Here is a 17,471-nt window from a genome sequence, read left to right as displayed (position 1 = left end):
GTTGACCTTTTCTGTTGTCTCTTTTATTCTCTATTTCATTTATTTCTTATCTGATCTTTGTTATTTTCTCTCTGGTACTAACTTTGGGTTTCATTTGTTCTTCTAGATCCTTGAGATATAAGCTTAGATCATTTATTTGAGATTTTTCTAGTCTCTTGTTGTACACATTTATCCCTATAAACTTCCCTTTTGGAATTCCATTTCCTTCATCTTGTGAATTGAGTATGTTGTATTTCAATTTTCAGTTATCTCACAGTATTATTTTTTAAAATTTCTTTTTATTTTTTTCTTTGACCTGTTGGTTGTTCAATAACATGTAGTTTAATCTCCATGTGTTTGTGAATTTTCCAGGCTTCTTCTTATCATTGATTTCTAGTTTCACACTAGTGTGGTTGGAAAGCACACTTGCTATAATTTCAACATTCTTTAATTTATTGAGGCTTCCTTTGTGGCCTACCATGTGATTGATCATGGGTAATGCTCCATGTGCACTTGAGAAGAAATACATTCTGCTGCTTTTGGATAGAATAGGCTGTATGTGTGTAAGACCATCTGGTCTACTGTGTTGTTCAAGGCCAATATTTCCTTATTGATTTTCTGTCTGAATGATCCATGCATTGATGTAAGTGGGGCATTAAAGTCCCCCGCTATTATTGTATTGCTGTCTATCTCTCCCCTTAGGTCTGTTAATATTTACTTTATATATTTAGGTGCTCCTATATTGTCTGCGTAAATGTTTACAAATGTTATATTCTCTCATTGGATCACCTCTTTTTCATTATGTAATGTCCTCTGTCTCTTATTATAGCCTGTGTTTTGGAATCTTTCTATTTTCTGATATAAGCATACCTACCTCTGCATTTTCTGAGATTCCTGATATGCAAGTTCTTTAGGTGGTTGCCAACATTCTGAGCGTTGTTCATTCTGTGAATATAATGAATCATAACAAAAAATGTGAATGTTCTGAGTAGCAAAACAGAGCCAACAATCAGGGTTTGACCCTAATAACAACTGCCAAAACTCTGTGTTACATCACTAGGTTAGAATTTATTTTAGCACTTCTTAGGAGAAAATTGCTCTGGAAATACTATGTTAGTGAAATTTTTTTCCACTGAGCTTTTCAAATACAATGAAGCTCTTCTAGGTGTCTTAGCCCATTTGGACTGCCATAACAAAATACCACAGACTGGATGGCTTAGAAATGACAGAAATTCATTTCTCATAGTTCCAGAGGCTAAGTGTATGGAACCAGGGTGCTATCAAGACCAGGGGAGGATCTTTTCCAGGTTACAGACTTCTTGTAATCTCACATGCTGGAAAAGAACCAGAGTGCTCTCTAAGGCCTCTTTTGTAAAGGTATTAATCTCATCACCTGATCACCTGATTCATGTTGTTAAAGGGAAGTAAGAAGTAGATGATGAAACTCACCGGATGTTAGAAATTCTGCCTCTTACCTTCATCTCCCCAAAATATTTTTTATAGGTAGCATGATAAAGGTATGTTTCCCTTTTTGAAGTAATACATTTTTAAATCACACCTAACATTGAATATTTTCTGCATTGAAACATATTTGTCAGTCAGCACAAAGCCCTCCCTACTAATACCATCTTATTGGGCCTTAGGAGTTCCCCATATGAATTTTAGAGGGACAGAATATTCAGATCATTGCATAAGGAGATTCTGATTTTACACAAAGTTCTTTGGCTTATAAGGATGGCACAAAAATGCTTCCAAATGAGCTCAAGTCAGTGGGTGAAGAATATTAAGAATATTAACATCATAGACATGAAAAATAATTTGATTTTAGAAATATTGCCAATGTGGGGCACCTGGGTGGCTCAGTTGTTTAAGCAACTGCCTTTGGCTCAGGTCATGATTCTGAAGTCCCGGAATCGAGTCCCACCTCAGGCTCCCTGCTCGGCAGAGAGTCTGCTTCTCCCTCTGACCCTCCCCCTTCTCATGCCATCTCTCTCTCTCATCCTCTCTCAAATAAATAAATAAAATTGTAAAAAAATAAGAATAAGAATAAGTAGTAGTAGTAGTAGTAGAAATATTGCCAGTATATCAGGGACAGAGGAATCTACGTGTTCTTGGACCACATGATCTCTAATCACCACATTTCTCTTTTATATGTTGCATTTTCTTCTTCCTGCAGATCAGAACCCTCTGTGCATTTTTAATTTTGTCCCCCACCTATTAGATTCATGTTCATTTCCACTTGTTCTTTCTGCAGTGGTTGGGGAAACTGTGTTTCCCCAAGAAGGAATTATGAATCATGTTTTCTGTACTTTGTTCATTGAGGCCATAAATTATCTCTTAATGGGAGTATTTGAACAGTATGGCTGCATAGAACTAAAAGAAAATCTAATATATATAAGTAAATATTTTAAGATTCAATGGTAAAAATAAGTAAAATAACAAATGAGCTTTATGGAAATTTCTGAGCATTAAAATAAAATGTAAAGCTTTTCAAGCCTCCCATATTTGCATTTAATTAGAGAACTTCTCTATGATATGGTATACATAGGAGCCTTGGACAGCTTTCAAGCTTGGTTCATAAGTCTTGCTCTGATGGTCATTATTTTTTAATTCCCTATTTTTATTTCTGTTTACTGAAGTTCCTTACACTTCCTGCAGTAAAAAGAGAGAGAGAAAGAATACAAAGGTGTAAAATGAAGAGTCTTAAATGATAAAACAACCAAAATATGTTGTCTGGCATGAAAAGTAGATCTCAGTAATGAAGAAGCATCACATGAGATGTTTGAAATCCAAAGGAGTGTCTCACCTGACCAATATCCCCTCATCACTTTTGGGCATGGGATAGTCATGGTCATAATGACACGGATAAATTAAAACAATAGTAGAAAGAAAAATATGATTCTGGCACAGTCCTGTTACACTTATCGCAAAACTCTGGGCAAACTTTTAAAAACTTTGAACAGAGGGAAATCATGTTCATGGAAGTCCCAAACATCTCACCTTCTCATCTTCCAGACTCTAAGCTGGCAGCTGCACTTAGCTGAGCTTTGACTTCTGGCCGCTGGCCAGCAACCATGTCATCACGGGCTGCCCGTGTTCTCCTCTATGGCCTGCAGGCCTCAGTGGCCAACAGCACAGCTGCACAATGACTCTCAGTCCTTGCTTGGACTGTGGAACAATTGCCTCACAGTCCTCTCACCATATATCATGATCCAAGCTGATGTACCTTCAGTGCCCCAAACACAGTCCCAACCTTCTTGGTAGATGCCTTCTCATTGTAGACAGGCCTTCTCTGGTACTCTCTGATTTTTTTTTTTTTTTTGAAGATTTATCTATTGATTTGTGTGAGAGAGAGAGGGAGAGTGGGTAGAGGGGCAGAGGGAGAGAAACTCAAACAGACTCCATGCAGAGTGCAGAGCCTGGCGTGGGGCTTGATCCCATGACCCTAACATCAGACCTGAGCTGAAACCAAGAGTGGAGTCTTCACTGTCTACACCAACCAGGGGCCCCTCCCTGGTACTCTTTTTAATCTATGCCTAAAAATTACCTTTACCGTCTGCCATCAGTTGAATGTCATCTACTACGAAGACATGCCTTAAATGCCACTCTTTACATAAAAGATTTCTGCATGTTACACTGGTATGTAGTTTCTTGCTTTAAACTCTAAAGCCTTCAAAATGTCTTGACTTGCTTTATTTTTGTGTTCATGTCATATCAATTTTATGGGATTTGCTTACTGTACAAGGACTGCTTCATATTAATCCCAAACTACACTAAATTATGAATTTAACAAATACAGTTAACTAAACTGAAAGTCCTTAAGAGTTGATTATGAAAGATTTCTCTAGATATTACATTATCCTAATTATATTATCAAGTTGGCACTTTCTTCTTTAGACAACTTATGTCAACATATCATGTACTTTGAAACTTCCATTTGTGAGGGACACTCATAACTCTGGCCAGCCATTTCCTTTAAGTTCGTTTCATTGTTTAAAACTAATTTCTAGGGTCACCTGGGTGGCTCAGATGGTTAAGTATCTGCCTTCGGCTCAGGTCATGATCTCCGGGTCCTGAGATTGAATTCCAGTTGGGCTCCCAGCTCAGCAGGAAGCCTGCTTCTTCCTCTCCCTCTGTCTCTCCCACTGCTTGTGCTCATTCTGTCTCTGTATCTCTTTTAAATGAATAAATTAAAAAAATGTTAAAAACAAAAACAAAACAAATTTCTGCAACATAATGTATCTTACTTCCTTTCCCTGTCTTCCAGTTGATTTGTGAAATAATGAAGGTTTTTCATTTTGTAAAGGTAGTAAATACATAGGAAGACAAATCATGACAAAATTCTTTCATTCTGGTGAGGACTGAATAAAATTGGCCTTCGTTTTAGGAAAAATAAAATCAAGTCTTATACAGGTTGGCTAAAAATTTGTTTTCTCTTTTAAACCATAAGGCCTCTAAATACCATGGTTTCTAGAGAAAACTCAGTTCTCCTGGGGTTGAAGATGAATGCTATAGTCAACACTGTTCACATTAGTAAATTTCTTACAGAAACCTTACTCTGCATGTTAAATTGTAAGTGATTGTCTGAAAAACTCATAATAAAATTTTTCATTTTTGTCTTCCTTCACATTACAAAATTCAACATATTTGTTGGAAATGTTTCTTTCCTTACTTTCTACTCTCAGACCCACTCATGAGATAACCTCCATCCACCATTGGTATGTGTCCTTCCAAAACTTAAGTTATGCATATCAAGACCCATACCCACAGGAAGGTTAACATAAATATGCATTCATATATTCTGTTAAACATTCGTTTTTAAATTGAGAGAGTACTTGGCATGTCTAGGTATATGTGAATGGTAGTTGTTTTAACTAATTAGCCCAAAAATTTATACACAGTGCTTTTATTCTCTTCTTCTTCTTCTTCTTTATGTATGAAGCAATTTAAGAGAATTGGGGAAGAAAAAATTGGCAGGACTTATTTTTGCCAGCAGGTAGGAAAGATAACCTAAAACTTTCCTAACAGATTCCTAAGCATTTTGTAGTCCCTCAACTCTCACTGACTGTAGAACTGTACTTGATATATTTATGACCTTCTTATACAGCAGAATAGAATCCATTCCAAGGCGAGATTACAACGTGTGTTATATGAGCCGCCGGGAATTCTGGCCTTCAATGTGATCCATTATGTTTAGGATTTATTGCAAGCTAAGGCCTATCCATGTTACTCACAGTTGCATAGGGAGCTGAAGTTAAAAGTGGCCAGAGCTCCAAGTGACCTAGTTATGTCTAATTTATGGGCACGTCACAGGACTAAGTAGGGGCTCAGCGCAATGTGCATTTGCTTCCCTTCTTGCAAAGATTGTGACCTCTCTGTCCCAGCGTTCCCACGCTCCCACTCAATATAGTGCTCCAACTTGAGAGGAAACAGTTTTATAGGCCTCTTGTAATATTTAGAAGATAAGTAACTTTAGAAGAATTTAATTCACCTGTCTTCTAAATGGGTGACAAGGGCTAACAGTACAAGTATTTGTTTTTTATTTTTTTGTTTTTTGTTTTTGTCTTTGTGGTGTTTTTTTGGTTTGTTTTGTTTGTTTTTTACTTTCCAATTGAAATATGCGTGACTTTCCTTTAAAATCCATGGTAACAGTACAAATACATGTTTTTGTTTTGTTTTGTCTTTGTGATTTTGGGGGGGTATTTATCTGTTGTTGCTTGGTTTTTGTTTTTTGTTTTTTACTTTACAATTGAAATACGCAGGACTTGCCTTAAAAATCTATTAAAGAAAACACTTTCAAACTAATAGTAAAAATAGACCTAATCTTTTGAAATGATCTTTTTGCCTCAAGGCTGCAGATTTTCAGGGATGGGCTTGCTTTATGAGATGGTCCATTCAATTCTGTGCTGCTTTGGATTAATACAAAACCACTACTTATACTGAAGAAAAAAACCACGCTTTGTGAAATTTTTATTCATTGTGGTTCTTTCTGCTCTCTGAGACTACAATGAATAAACTAGTAAAGATTCTCAAAATAACCATTCAGCTGTCTGATGCATCTTGCATTTTTTAGCTTAAATATCCTCAATTTTTGTCACACTTTCTCAAGGTGTTCAGACTTCTCAGCTGTCTATAAAATGGTGCTCACTCTAGTCCACCAATCTCTGCATGGATATTATTAATGAATATGAAGTTTGTATGACTTTACTGCCCCTGCAATCCATTTACAGTGTCGGTGTATAAACCCATCCTTTACTCATCAAAATGTCATTGTTATATTTTCACATGAATGTTCATAGCCATTTAGTGTACATGGGTAATTAAGGTGGTTTTTGTTGTTATTGTTGTTGTTTGTCCTGATACCAACAAGGTGAATTAAAGATATTATTGTAAAAATACATCATTATATAACCTGGTATTCTGACTTATTAAAATGATTTTGAATGCTGCCTTTCATCATTAAATGTATGATATATCCCTCTGAGCTTTGTGACATTTACTGATTTTATACACAGGACTTTAATGCCATCATTATGTCAGTAATTAAAAGGGAAACAGAGCTATACAGCCCTTTACCAGGTACCTGCCTGCATATGTTAATAATTCTTAAATTTATTCTATCTAGGTACATTTATTCAGTTAGGTACAAATAAATTAAAATGCCTTTTTCTTTACCGGCTGTAAAAAAATACCTTGAGATTCAACAAAGTTAGCTTTAGTTTGAATATGGTCACTACAGTGTTCTTCTCACTTAGAAATGTGGCCTGTGACATTTTTAATGAATGTATCCTAGCCTCCAGTGACCCTTGCTGTGTCTTTAAATCAGTTTCAATCCAAAAATTTAATAAGTTATTTCATAATCCAAGATTATCAGTTTGTATTTCATAAATTCCATGCATTTTGCTTTCGTGGGTTATAAATAAAAATACAGGTGTTTATAGGTGTGCCTGGCTTAGGGTAACCTCAGGTGATCCTTAGGGTGATCCCATCGTATTGGTATTTTTATCCCGATTTCGCTCCGAATGTATGGTTAGTAGGTCTCCATAAGTGGCTGGAAGCCACACAGTCTGACATGAACAGATTACCTTCTGTAGGCACAGTGTGGTTACTGGGCACAGAGCCTTAGTCATGATAACATCCAACACTAGGTTCATGGACCTTCCAGCCCAGTGAAGGAAGGCAGACTGAAATCAATATGTAAAATGTGTAATATGCCAAGAAGCAGGTGAGAAAAGCAATAAAGAAAGATAAACAGTGAGGAGAGAAGTTGGAAGGAGAGAGCAGACTGGAGATCTCATCTTTCCAACAGGTAGCCAGAATATGTCATTCTGATAGAGTGATGTATTTAGAGGGAAAATTTTATAAGCTAGAAGAAGAATTTAAAACCACAAAGGAATATTTTTGTAACATTAAACACATTGACTCAAGGGTCAAAGAAATGTAGGTTTGCATCCCAATTCTGGAACCTCTTGGCCATGTGACCTGAGCTATTAAGTGCCCTTTGGATGATACTTTTCCCCTTCAGGAATTTATCATTAAAAGGGGGACAAGTGGGCATATATTTATATATAGATTATTATTGAAATATGGTTTATAATGATAAAAATGGACATCATAGAATATCTTATTATTAGTCTGTACCAATAGAAATTATGCTATGGACTTATAATGCAGTATGGTTAAATCACATGATACAGCATTATATTATACACCAAAATGCCTTAATAAATTTATATTTACACACATGGGATGATTTACCGTGGGTGTGTGTGTGCATGTGTAATAGGTGTATATTTGGAGAAAGAAAGATCAACAAAGAAGCATTTAAATGTATAGAACGAGTAAGTTTGGTGGATTGTGAATGGATTCTCTTTTGATTATATTTAATTTTTATCAGATATAAACATATTTTAGCAAAAGTGTAAATGAGCATGCATGATATGCAACTGCTCTTCCCCAGAGATTTTACCATGAACACATCGTTTTTACAGTTCATATCATTGCTTTCTTAACTCCAGGAGGGACAGACTCCATTTTGTCCCTCTGTCTCTGCACTGGTTCTGTGATTGTGCTCACCACCATCCTCAGAGGGTCCACACACTTGCCGAGAGCCTGTTATTCTGCGATGCAAAATTCAACAGTGAAATAATCACAGTTGCTTCTCTCATCCTTAAAAGATGGAAAATGGATCCATTTTTATCGATTATTCTTATTTCAAATGAACAAGCATAGAACACTTTATGAAACAAATGTGCTTGGACCATAAGTGAGACACTTCTGTCCCAAGGCTTTTCTTCACCAAAAGGCCCGATTTCTGTATTGCAGCCCCCGATGAACATACACTCCATCGTGGTGCAAGTGCAGTGCATCAACAGGAAGGTGGGCACTGTGATCTACCATGAAGTTCGAATCGTGGTGAGGGACAGGAACGACAACTCACCCACGTTCAAACACGAGAGCTACTACGCCACCGTGAATGAGGTCAGTCTCCAGCTACTCTTCCTTTGTGCCCTATTTATTGATCTGTGCAGCTCACTAGACACTATGCGTGCCTGGAAATAATGCTACCCTCTATAATAGGTTTGACTTTTCAGATATATTAAAAAAAAATTAAGGAATAATGCTTCAGAAGATATAAGACTGGGTGATGTCTGGTAAACTCTCAGGAATTCATTTTGCTATAGGCAAAATCTGATTTGCTTATAATAATGACCAAAATATCAGTATTTTTGATCATCTCAGACAATTTCATGCCCAAATCCACATATGCATTTACTGAGGCTCAACAGTAGTTATTTATTCTCATCATAACTTCTTGAACTGATTGTTCTCCATATCTCTGAGGTGGTGATAGGAATTAAATACTTGGAAGAGACTATCTATTTGACACTCTTTTAATGTAAAGTTACTTCCTTAATTTTATTTTTATTTATTTTTTAAAATATTTTATTTACTTGAGAGGGTAGGAGCAGGGGGCTATAGAAGCAGAGGCAGACTCTGCACAGAGCAGGGACCCCAATGCAGGACTCGATCCCAGGACCTGAGATCATGACCTGAGCCAAAGGCAGAAGCTTCACCGACTGAGCCTCCCAGGCACCTGAAGTTATTTCCTTTATTTTAAAATCAAATTCTAGCATATGCAAATATTTAAAAATAAATTGCAACTCAGTTCTTATGCTGATTAATTCTTAAAAATTATAAGTACTACTGCTTTCATTAGAACTAGTGCTTTTTTGTTGTTTTCTTTTCTTTTTCCCTTTGAGCCAAAATCCATGGGTCAAGAAGCCTTTTCATGTTATTAAAAAAACAAACAAAAACAAAACAAAAACCAACCAAACAAAAAAACACAACAGTAGTTACTCTGCTAATTTTTTTGTGATTCCACTAAGAAAATGTCTCTAATGTATCTCTGGTATCAGCTACTATGCATATTTTAGACTTATAGAAATGAATCACATTTTTAATTTTAATGAACCATATTTTTATCTGCATATTTTAGTAGATTTTTTTTAACCTCCCAGATATTATTTGAACATTAAAAACTCCATAATTGCTTTATAGGAGGAACAAGTACTTGGGACATTATACACAGCATTTGGGCCTTTACCCTGTACACACTTGCTTTTTCAAATTATTTAAAATGTATCTTATTGGGGCACCTAGGTGGCTCAGTGAGTTAAAGCCTCTGCCTTCGGCTCAGGTCATGATCCCAGGGTCCTAGGATGGAGGCCCACATTGGGCTCTCTGCTCCGCGGGAAGCCTGCTTCCTCCTCTCTTTCTCTGCCTGCCTCTTGCCTACTTGTGGTCTGTCTGTCAAATAAATGAATAAAATTTAAAAAAAAATGGATCTTATTTATCTCAATGTTCTTCTAGTCAAAAAAAAAAAAAAAAGGAAGAAACTCTGTTTCTTATAACATAAGCCTTTGTAGATTGAGTTACTTAAAAAAAAAAAAAAAAACAACAGAAAAACAGCAACAACAACAAAAAAAATACAATAAAATCATGAACTCTTCTTTTAAGGCTAACAGGTCAAGTTTCCTGGTCAAAGTTAACTTTTTTGAGGTGATTTTATTTAAAAGTTTCCTACTAAAACAGACAGATGCTTATTAATGTAATTGACCATATCACATGGTTAATTATGTTAGCATCTGAAATACACTCTTTGAATGTGATTTGGCTTTGTTTGAGTGCTGACTTCATCTGTGGATAAACTGGTATCAGATGAATTAATGTCAGACATCAGATCTCATAGTAAAACCCACTCTTGCACCTCATTTAACAGTTCCTAGAGTTCCATCTTTAGTTTTTTTTTTTTTTTTTGAAGAAATTTACATTGTTCAGTTTGAATATCAGAGTGCCCTGTATGATCTGACTACTTCCACTCCTCCCTCCCACCTTCTCAGCCCCTTGCTGAAAAATAACCTTTTCAAGTACTATTTTAAACTTATCACTCCCCTATTCAGAAGTTGTGTAAAATTTCTCATTATTTTCTGGAAAAAGGTCATCTGTCTCCACTGGCTGACTTTCAAGGCCTTCTATAATCTGACCTTTCCTCAGTGCATTCTTAGGGTAAGATTCTCTCTGTTAATGTGTCACTGTTCAGGTTAATTTCTGCATGTCTCACAAACATTTCCATTCCTAGGGCTAAGTTCACACCATGCACTGTACTTACAACCGAATCTTCCCCATCTTGCAAGTCTCCTATTTTTATTCATCTTTTCAAGTTTAACTCCACCACTATGCCCATGTCCTATTTGCTTAGTCATCCCTGACTGCTCATGGTCACTGATGTTCAGTCCATCCAGACTCTAAACTTCTACTTTGGATAAACATCAGTTAGAGTGATACAAATTTACAGAAAAGTTAAACCTTTTATCTTAAACATTATTTGGAGAAGCCTGGGTTTCTTTGCAAACCTGCTCATATAGGATTCTCTCTCACACATTTCTGTAAAGTCCACTGAGGCATTCCTACCCCATGGATTTGATGGCTGTACCTTCCATGATTTGATCCTGAGAACATGTGTAATCGATGGTCATATCCCCCTCATTTGATTTTGCTTAAACTCTTTTATATTTATTTGCTTGGAAAGAACCAAAAGCTTCTTTAAACCACAAAACATAATTACAAGAAAAAATGAAATTTAGCTCTTTTTCTAATCCTTCACATATTTAAGTAGATCTTCCATAGCTCTTAGTGCAATTGGCTTGTGTGTATATGTTTGTACATAGGCTGCAATTATGTGCACATATATGTACATATGTGTATCTATGTATTTTTGTGTGTGCATATATGCTCACTCATATATATCATATAAATCCTGCTTGTATATAAATATAAACACATATGTGTGTGTGTATCCCTGTGTCCTATAACTACATTCCTGCCTGGCTGCCTATAAATTTAAATTAAATTACATTAAATAGATTTTACCACATGCAAGATTACAAGCTATTTTCCATGAGATTTCTCCTTTCAGTACAAGACATACAGTTAATGCAGTTAAGACAAAAAGGTTCTAAAACTTTCTCAAAAATTTTAAAAAATTGCTCAGTTTAATAGAGTGTTGAAGTCAAAATATTATACATGTCATTAAAATCCAAAAGACAGGTATCAAGTCATTATTACAGATTTATGAAAGAAGTTTCCACAATTAAAGTCCTGATGACTCACTGTCCTTATTCAACCTGAGAAACCAGACACCAAGAGGAAGAGTAAGAATTGGTTACATTATGCTCTGAACTGGTCACGGGAATAAAACCCAAGTCTGTGGTTCAATAATTTCTTCACTACTTATTAATAGACATGTGTATGCTACATTGTCACCACTTTCAAGTAACTGATTTTAACAATACGTGTCAGGGATTATACTTACAGTATTATATCATAATACTATAATCACAATTATTACTTTCATTTTTTAAATTTTCTACATACAATTCTTTATTCTGAGCATCATGTTAAGTTTTAAATTAGATATATTTCATATGTTGTGTATCCCATGGTTGAGATATATATATGTATATATATATACACATATATATGTATGTGTGTGTATATATATATACATGTATGTGTGCATATGTGTATTCACACACACATATACACAACTTGAAATTTTAGGACATAGTTAACCTGTGAAACAGAAGAATAGCCTGACCATCACACTTTCGCATTAGGAGCAAACATGTCACTGAAATTATGTACTGTGTTCTAGAAGAAAAATTAGTGGATTTTAGCCCTTGGAGATGTCCTATTCCTATTCCAACCACTCATCTCTGCCATTAACGTGTAGAAGGCTACCAAAGTCCTAGGTTAAGAAGCCTGAGGTTAAGAAAAGTCCCACATCTTAGCTTTGTGTAAGGTAAGTTAGTATTTTGAACTAGATCCTTTTATGCCTCAGTTTTCATGCTTACGAAGCAGGTCCCTGCACTGGATGGACACCATTAATGGAAGGAAAATCCCATATGTCCAGAGTTACAGGTCTGTCCTTCCATCTCCACTTCTTTTTGGCTTAGTTCCCATGTTAGAGCATTGTTGTTGCTTTAGTTTTTATTGAGTTATCTTATTTGTTATAGTCGAATGCCTTTAAAATATTCTATAATGAATTTAAGAAAACAGAGTGAGCAAAATATCTGCAAATGGAAAAATTAGTAAGAGCAGGAAATGTTCAAATATTTTGCATTACTATCAAAATGAGGACTGTTAAATGAAATGTTACATTGTATGAGCCTATTTTAAGTCATTCAACGCTGCCTAAAAGGCCAGTCTTTTTTACTCTTTGTAAACATGTTCTTCTATTTGTGTTTCAAGAGTTTGCCAAAATATCAATGCCTGTGTCTGGACACAAAGAAGGAATTATAATTCCTTGCTTGTGAGCAGGACATCAGGCATTGCAAGTATTTTTTCCTCTCTGGGTAATTGAAGACTCTCAAGTAATTTTGGACAGTTGTATCATTAAGTAATTAGTCTAGTTGGTTTGAAGAACAGATTGCATGGTCTAATTGTAGATGATCATTCTTAAGCAATTTTTAGGGATAAATATTTTCAGGCTGTGATGTCTCTAATAACACATGCATCTCATCCCCCCAAATTACTTTTGACATAGAAAGCAAACAAGGGCAAGTCAAGACAGACAGTTAAGCTGCAAAGAAATAATCTCAAAATTATATAGAGGTTATATTTGTCCTGGTCTTTAATGATCTCTTCACAGTTGGTGTACTTTTTTTTAGTCAATACTAATTTGTTCTTTTTATCACCTTAAATATCATCTTTAATGTACTTAGCTGCTGTGACAAGATGTGTTTTATTAGAGATAATTTGTTGGTCGTTTCTGGAAGAATGTTCCCTTGCCATCTCTCAATCGGTGGATGGTTTATGATCTCTTGAAAGGAAGGAAGGAAAGAGGGAAGGAAGGGGGAGGGAAGGAGAGAATGAACGAATTTAAATTTTGAGTTATTTTAAGCCTGTGATTTTCAGTTGAGATGGCTTTTCAGCTTCTCAGTTAGATAGCTTAGATTTTCTTTTACTTTGCTTTGGAAATATGCTGAGGGCAAAATGTTTTGTAATTCGTAATCAACAAAGGGTGTGCATGACTGCTTTGTATTAGGTAGGGTGCTTTACTGCAGTGACATTTTCTATCCTTTTACTCAAATTGAGACTAATTGTAATCTCACAGCTTCAGATGGGGAAGGACTTAGTTCAAAAATGTAGCTTTCTGCAAAATGTTCCCTTCTTCAGATTTCACTGGTTTCTATGCCTTATAGGTTATTTATGCTTTGCTATTTTGTAGTGTTTTTTTTTTAATTTTTTTTAAAGATTTTATTTATTTATTTGACAGAGAGAAATCACAAGTAGATGGAGAGGCAAGCAGAGAGAGAGGAAGGGAAGCAGGCTCCCTGCTGAGCAGAGAGCCTGATGCGGGACTCGATCCCAGGACCCTGAGATCATGACCTGAGCCGAAGGCAGCGGCTTAACCCACTGAGCCACCCAGGCGCCCCGCTATTTTGTAGTTTTATTTCATTGATTTGGTTAGATTATTTACTTAGGTTCAAATATCAATGACAGAAATATAGGCAGTTTCTAAAAATAATAATAATAAACAAAATGTATTCTCTTTGTTATTTTCTTACTGTACCCATTGTAATGATTTCATCCTATATTCATTCCTTAAAAAACAATTTTATTACTTAGTCTTTTGTGGTTTTGAAATTATGCTTACATCTTAAGAAAGCCTGCCTATATGTACATTGCCTACTGTGTAAAGAGGCTTGAGTTCCTCCGCAGGCAGAGATTTTTTAGTGTTGTAAAGAGGTAAATGTAGTTGTCAGTCATTCTAGCGGTCACTCCATCGTCCCTTTGCACAGGCATGAGTCAAGTGTTAGCTCAAAGTGGCTGGGTGGTCTGGGCCAGCTCCAGGTCTTGTGAGGGCAGGAGGGATGGTTTCTTGGTTTCCATTTGTCTGAGTTAAGAGATAAGCTGGGGGAAGAAAGGGAAAATGTGGGACAAAGGTTGGTGAGTACAAGCAAGTGGGAGGTCAAGGTCCGGTCCTGGGGTCTAGCTGGTGTCAGCTTCAACTGAGCCAGTATGGCCCACAAAGCTGGAAATATTTACAACATGGCCTTACCTGAAAAAGTTCCCTTACCCTTGTTATCACTCCCCTTGAGATGTTAAGAAGAAATCATATACAGGCGCCTGGGTGGCCCAGTCGATTAAAGTGTCTGACCCTTGGTTTTGCCTCAGGTAGGATCTCAGGCTTATGAGATCAAGTCCTACCTTGGTCTCTGTGCTTAGCATGGAGTCTACTTAAGACTCTCTCTGCCCCTTCCCTCACTCATGTTCTCTCTCTCTAAAATAAATAAATCTTTTTTTTTTAAGATTTTATTTATTTATTTGACAGACAGAGAGGATAAGTAGGCAGAGAGGCAGGCAGAGAAAGAGGGGAAGCAGGCTCCTTGCTGAACAGAGAGCCCAACGCGGGGCTTGATCCCAGGACCCTGGGATCATGACCTGAGCCGAAGGCAGAAGTTTTAACCCACTGAGCCACCCAGGCACCCCAATATATTTCTTTTTAAAAAAGGATATCATACAGTGATAAAGAATATATATCAGACTTAGTATTTACTTAGTGAGTATATATATATAAATATACATACATATATATTTTTCTAAGTTTTTGATTAACTTGGAAACTTGGAAAAATACTATTCAGAAGTTATATATGTATATGATACATAATCACATATTATGTACATCATACATTATAACATAATTAAAAGGTTGAATTCAAGGCAATTGCCAATGTTTATTTATTTTTGATCTACAGAATGGCAACTGAACAACATTCTGTAAATAAAAATTATGTTAAATAAAATTTGATGCCACTGTATTGTTACAATATTTCTATTGTGACCTGAGAAATACATACTTCATGTCTTTTATCAACACTGTTGTCTCCTGATGACATTTTGAATTTATTTGGTAAACAGTTCCTATTATTACTTACATTTTGTTTAATTCAGTAGATTTTATTTTCCTGTACTGCCATTGACTTAGTTGTAAGGAGTTCTGTATAAAAGCTGCAAATGAGGAGGGACAGAATGGGAGGAGGTAAATGTGAAGAAGAAGTAGGGGCTGGATCCTGAAGGCACTGCCAGTTAAGAAGGAGGGCACGGATGCCTTAACCAATGGAAGTACATCAGCTGTGCTGATTCATGGAGCACAGCCGGATGGAGAACACGTTGAAGAGGTGAGCCAGAGAAATGTAAGGGAAAAAGCCTTCAGTTGAAATAGACAATGAGAGTACCCAGGAAGGATATCCAGGTGGAAAGCTTCACAGGAAGGAGAGCTGGTTGACTGTAGAGGGTAGAGGAAAAAAGATGTAGACACTCCCTACTTTGTTTAGGTTGATTCTGAAAATTTGGCTTGTAGTAGGGCAGTGGGTGGTACTCAAGAAAATAATATCTTAGACATGAGCACTTTGGGGAAGCAGATTTCAGTCTAGGGAGGATTTGATGAATTCCAGTATCTGTGAGATAAATTCACTTGAAATTCACTAGAACATGAATAAAATAATGAATAATATACATATTAACCTATCAAAGTAAGGCAAGGTGACAAAGAGAAACAGAATAGGCAGAGTAAAATATAAACATTTAATAAGAGTAGATTTAAACCATCTTGTTAAAAAATGACATCAAAAGTAAAGGAGAAAATGTTGAAAGATGTGAATTTTCAAACTAAATTAAAAAATAAAGCCACATGGAGGCAACATGCATGAAACCCAGTTAAATATAAGGACTCAGATAGCTAAAATATAAAAAGATGGAAGTAGATATACCACATAGTCAGTTATTATGTAAAAGTTGTTGTAACTGTACTATTATCAGACAAAACGGCTCATTATGGCAAATGACACTGGTAGAGAATAAAAGGAACTTTTCCTGATGATCAAGATTCAATTTGCCAGAAGGTTAGAGCAATTATGAATTAAACTACACTTAATAACATGGCCTCAGAAATAATAAATTATTGAAAGAATTAAAGGAGAAATAGAAAAATCCATTCTCATCGAGGGAGATTTGAAAACCTGAGGTGGGTAGAATAATAGCTTCCCACGATGGGCATGCTAATCCCTGGCAAAAGAACTTTGCAGATATGATTAAAGTTCTGGAAGTTAATTGAGAGGTTATCCTGGATTATTCTGGTGGATCCAGCCTAATCACCTGAGCACTTAAAAGAATGGAACTTTCTCTGGCTGGAGTCTGAGAATCAAGAGAAAAGAAAGCAGGAAATAGGAAGCAGATGAAGAAGGGATCCAGGAGGAGTACGTGTGAAAAAGTCTTGACCCCCTGTGTTGGCTTTGAGGTTGGATGGAACCATGAGCCAGCGAAAACATTCTATGAGCAGAGAAGGAAGCCATGCTAGGCACCAGGAGGGCAAAAATAATGCTCTACAGTGGCAATGATAATGAAGACCAGCCAATTACCAGAATGAGTTGGGAAGTAAATCCATTCCCAGAATCTCCAAAAAGGGATCCAGCCCCGAGGACAATTTTTTTTTTTTTTTTTAAGTCTGGTGAGACTCTGACTTCTGACTGATCTGTGAGATAATTAAAGTATACATGATAAGTTAAACAAAAATAATTCAAGATATGACATTCATAACAGGGAACAGCAGTTCACAATGTGAAACCTCTCATTGACTGACAATGTACGTCCATGGGGAAATAACAGTAAGGAAATAGAAGATTTGAATAGTGAAATTAGCAGACCTAACCTGGTAGATTCTCAGGGAAGAAGCACACAACAGCCATGGAGCTCCTTCCTTTTAAGCACATATCACATTTACAAGATTTTACCAAATGGGAGCCTATAGAGGAAGTGTCGCCATCTTCCAAATGACTGAAATTACACAGAGCATGTTTTCTAGTCACTGTGCAGCTTAGCTTAAAATTAACAAAAACAAGAGGAACAAATTAGAAATTTCTCAAC

The 17,471-nt window shown here is 36.2% G+C and overlaps 1 protein-coding gene across 1 annotated transcript in view; it reads left to right on the top strand.

Annotated features, from left to right (window-relative positions):
• PCDH15 (protocadherin related 15) overlaps positions 1-17,471 on the top strand; it is a 784,172-nt gene that overhangs the window by 172,871 nt on the left and 593,830 nt on the right. Inside the window, exon 5 of the mRNA XM_059397646.1 lies at positions 8,305-8,460. Within this exon, the coding sequence (XP_059253629.1) occupies positions 8,305-8,460 (156 nt within the window). The remainder of the gene's footprint in view (positions 1-8,304; positions 8,461-17,471) is intronic.

Source organism: Mustela nigripes, chromosome 4 (assembly GCF_022355385.1).
Source record: "Mustela nigripes isolate SB6536 chromosome 4, MUSNIG.SB6536, whole genome shotgun sequence".
NCBI lineage: Eukaryota > Metazoa > Chordata > Mammalia > Carnivora > Mustelidae > Mustela > Mustela nigripes.
Note: the sequence above shows the minus strand (reverse complement) of the source record. Positions and strands in the feature narration are given on the sequence as shown.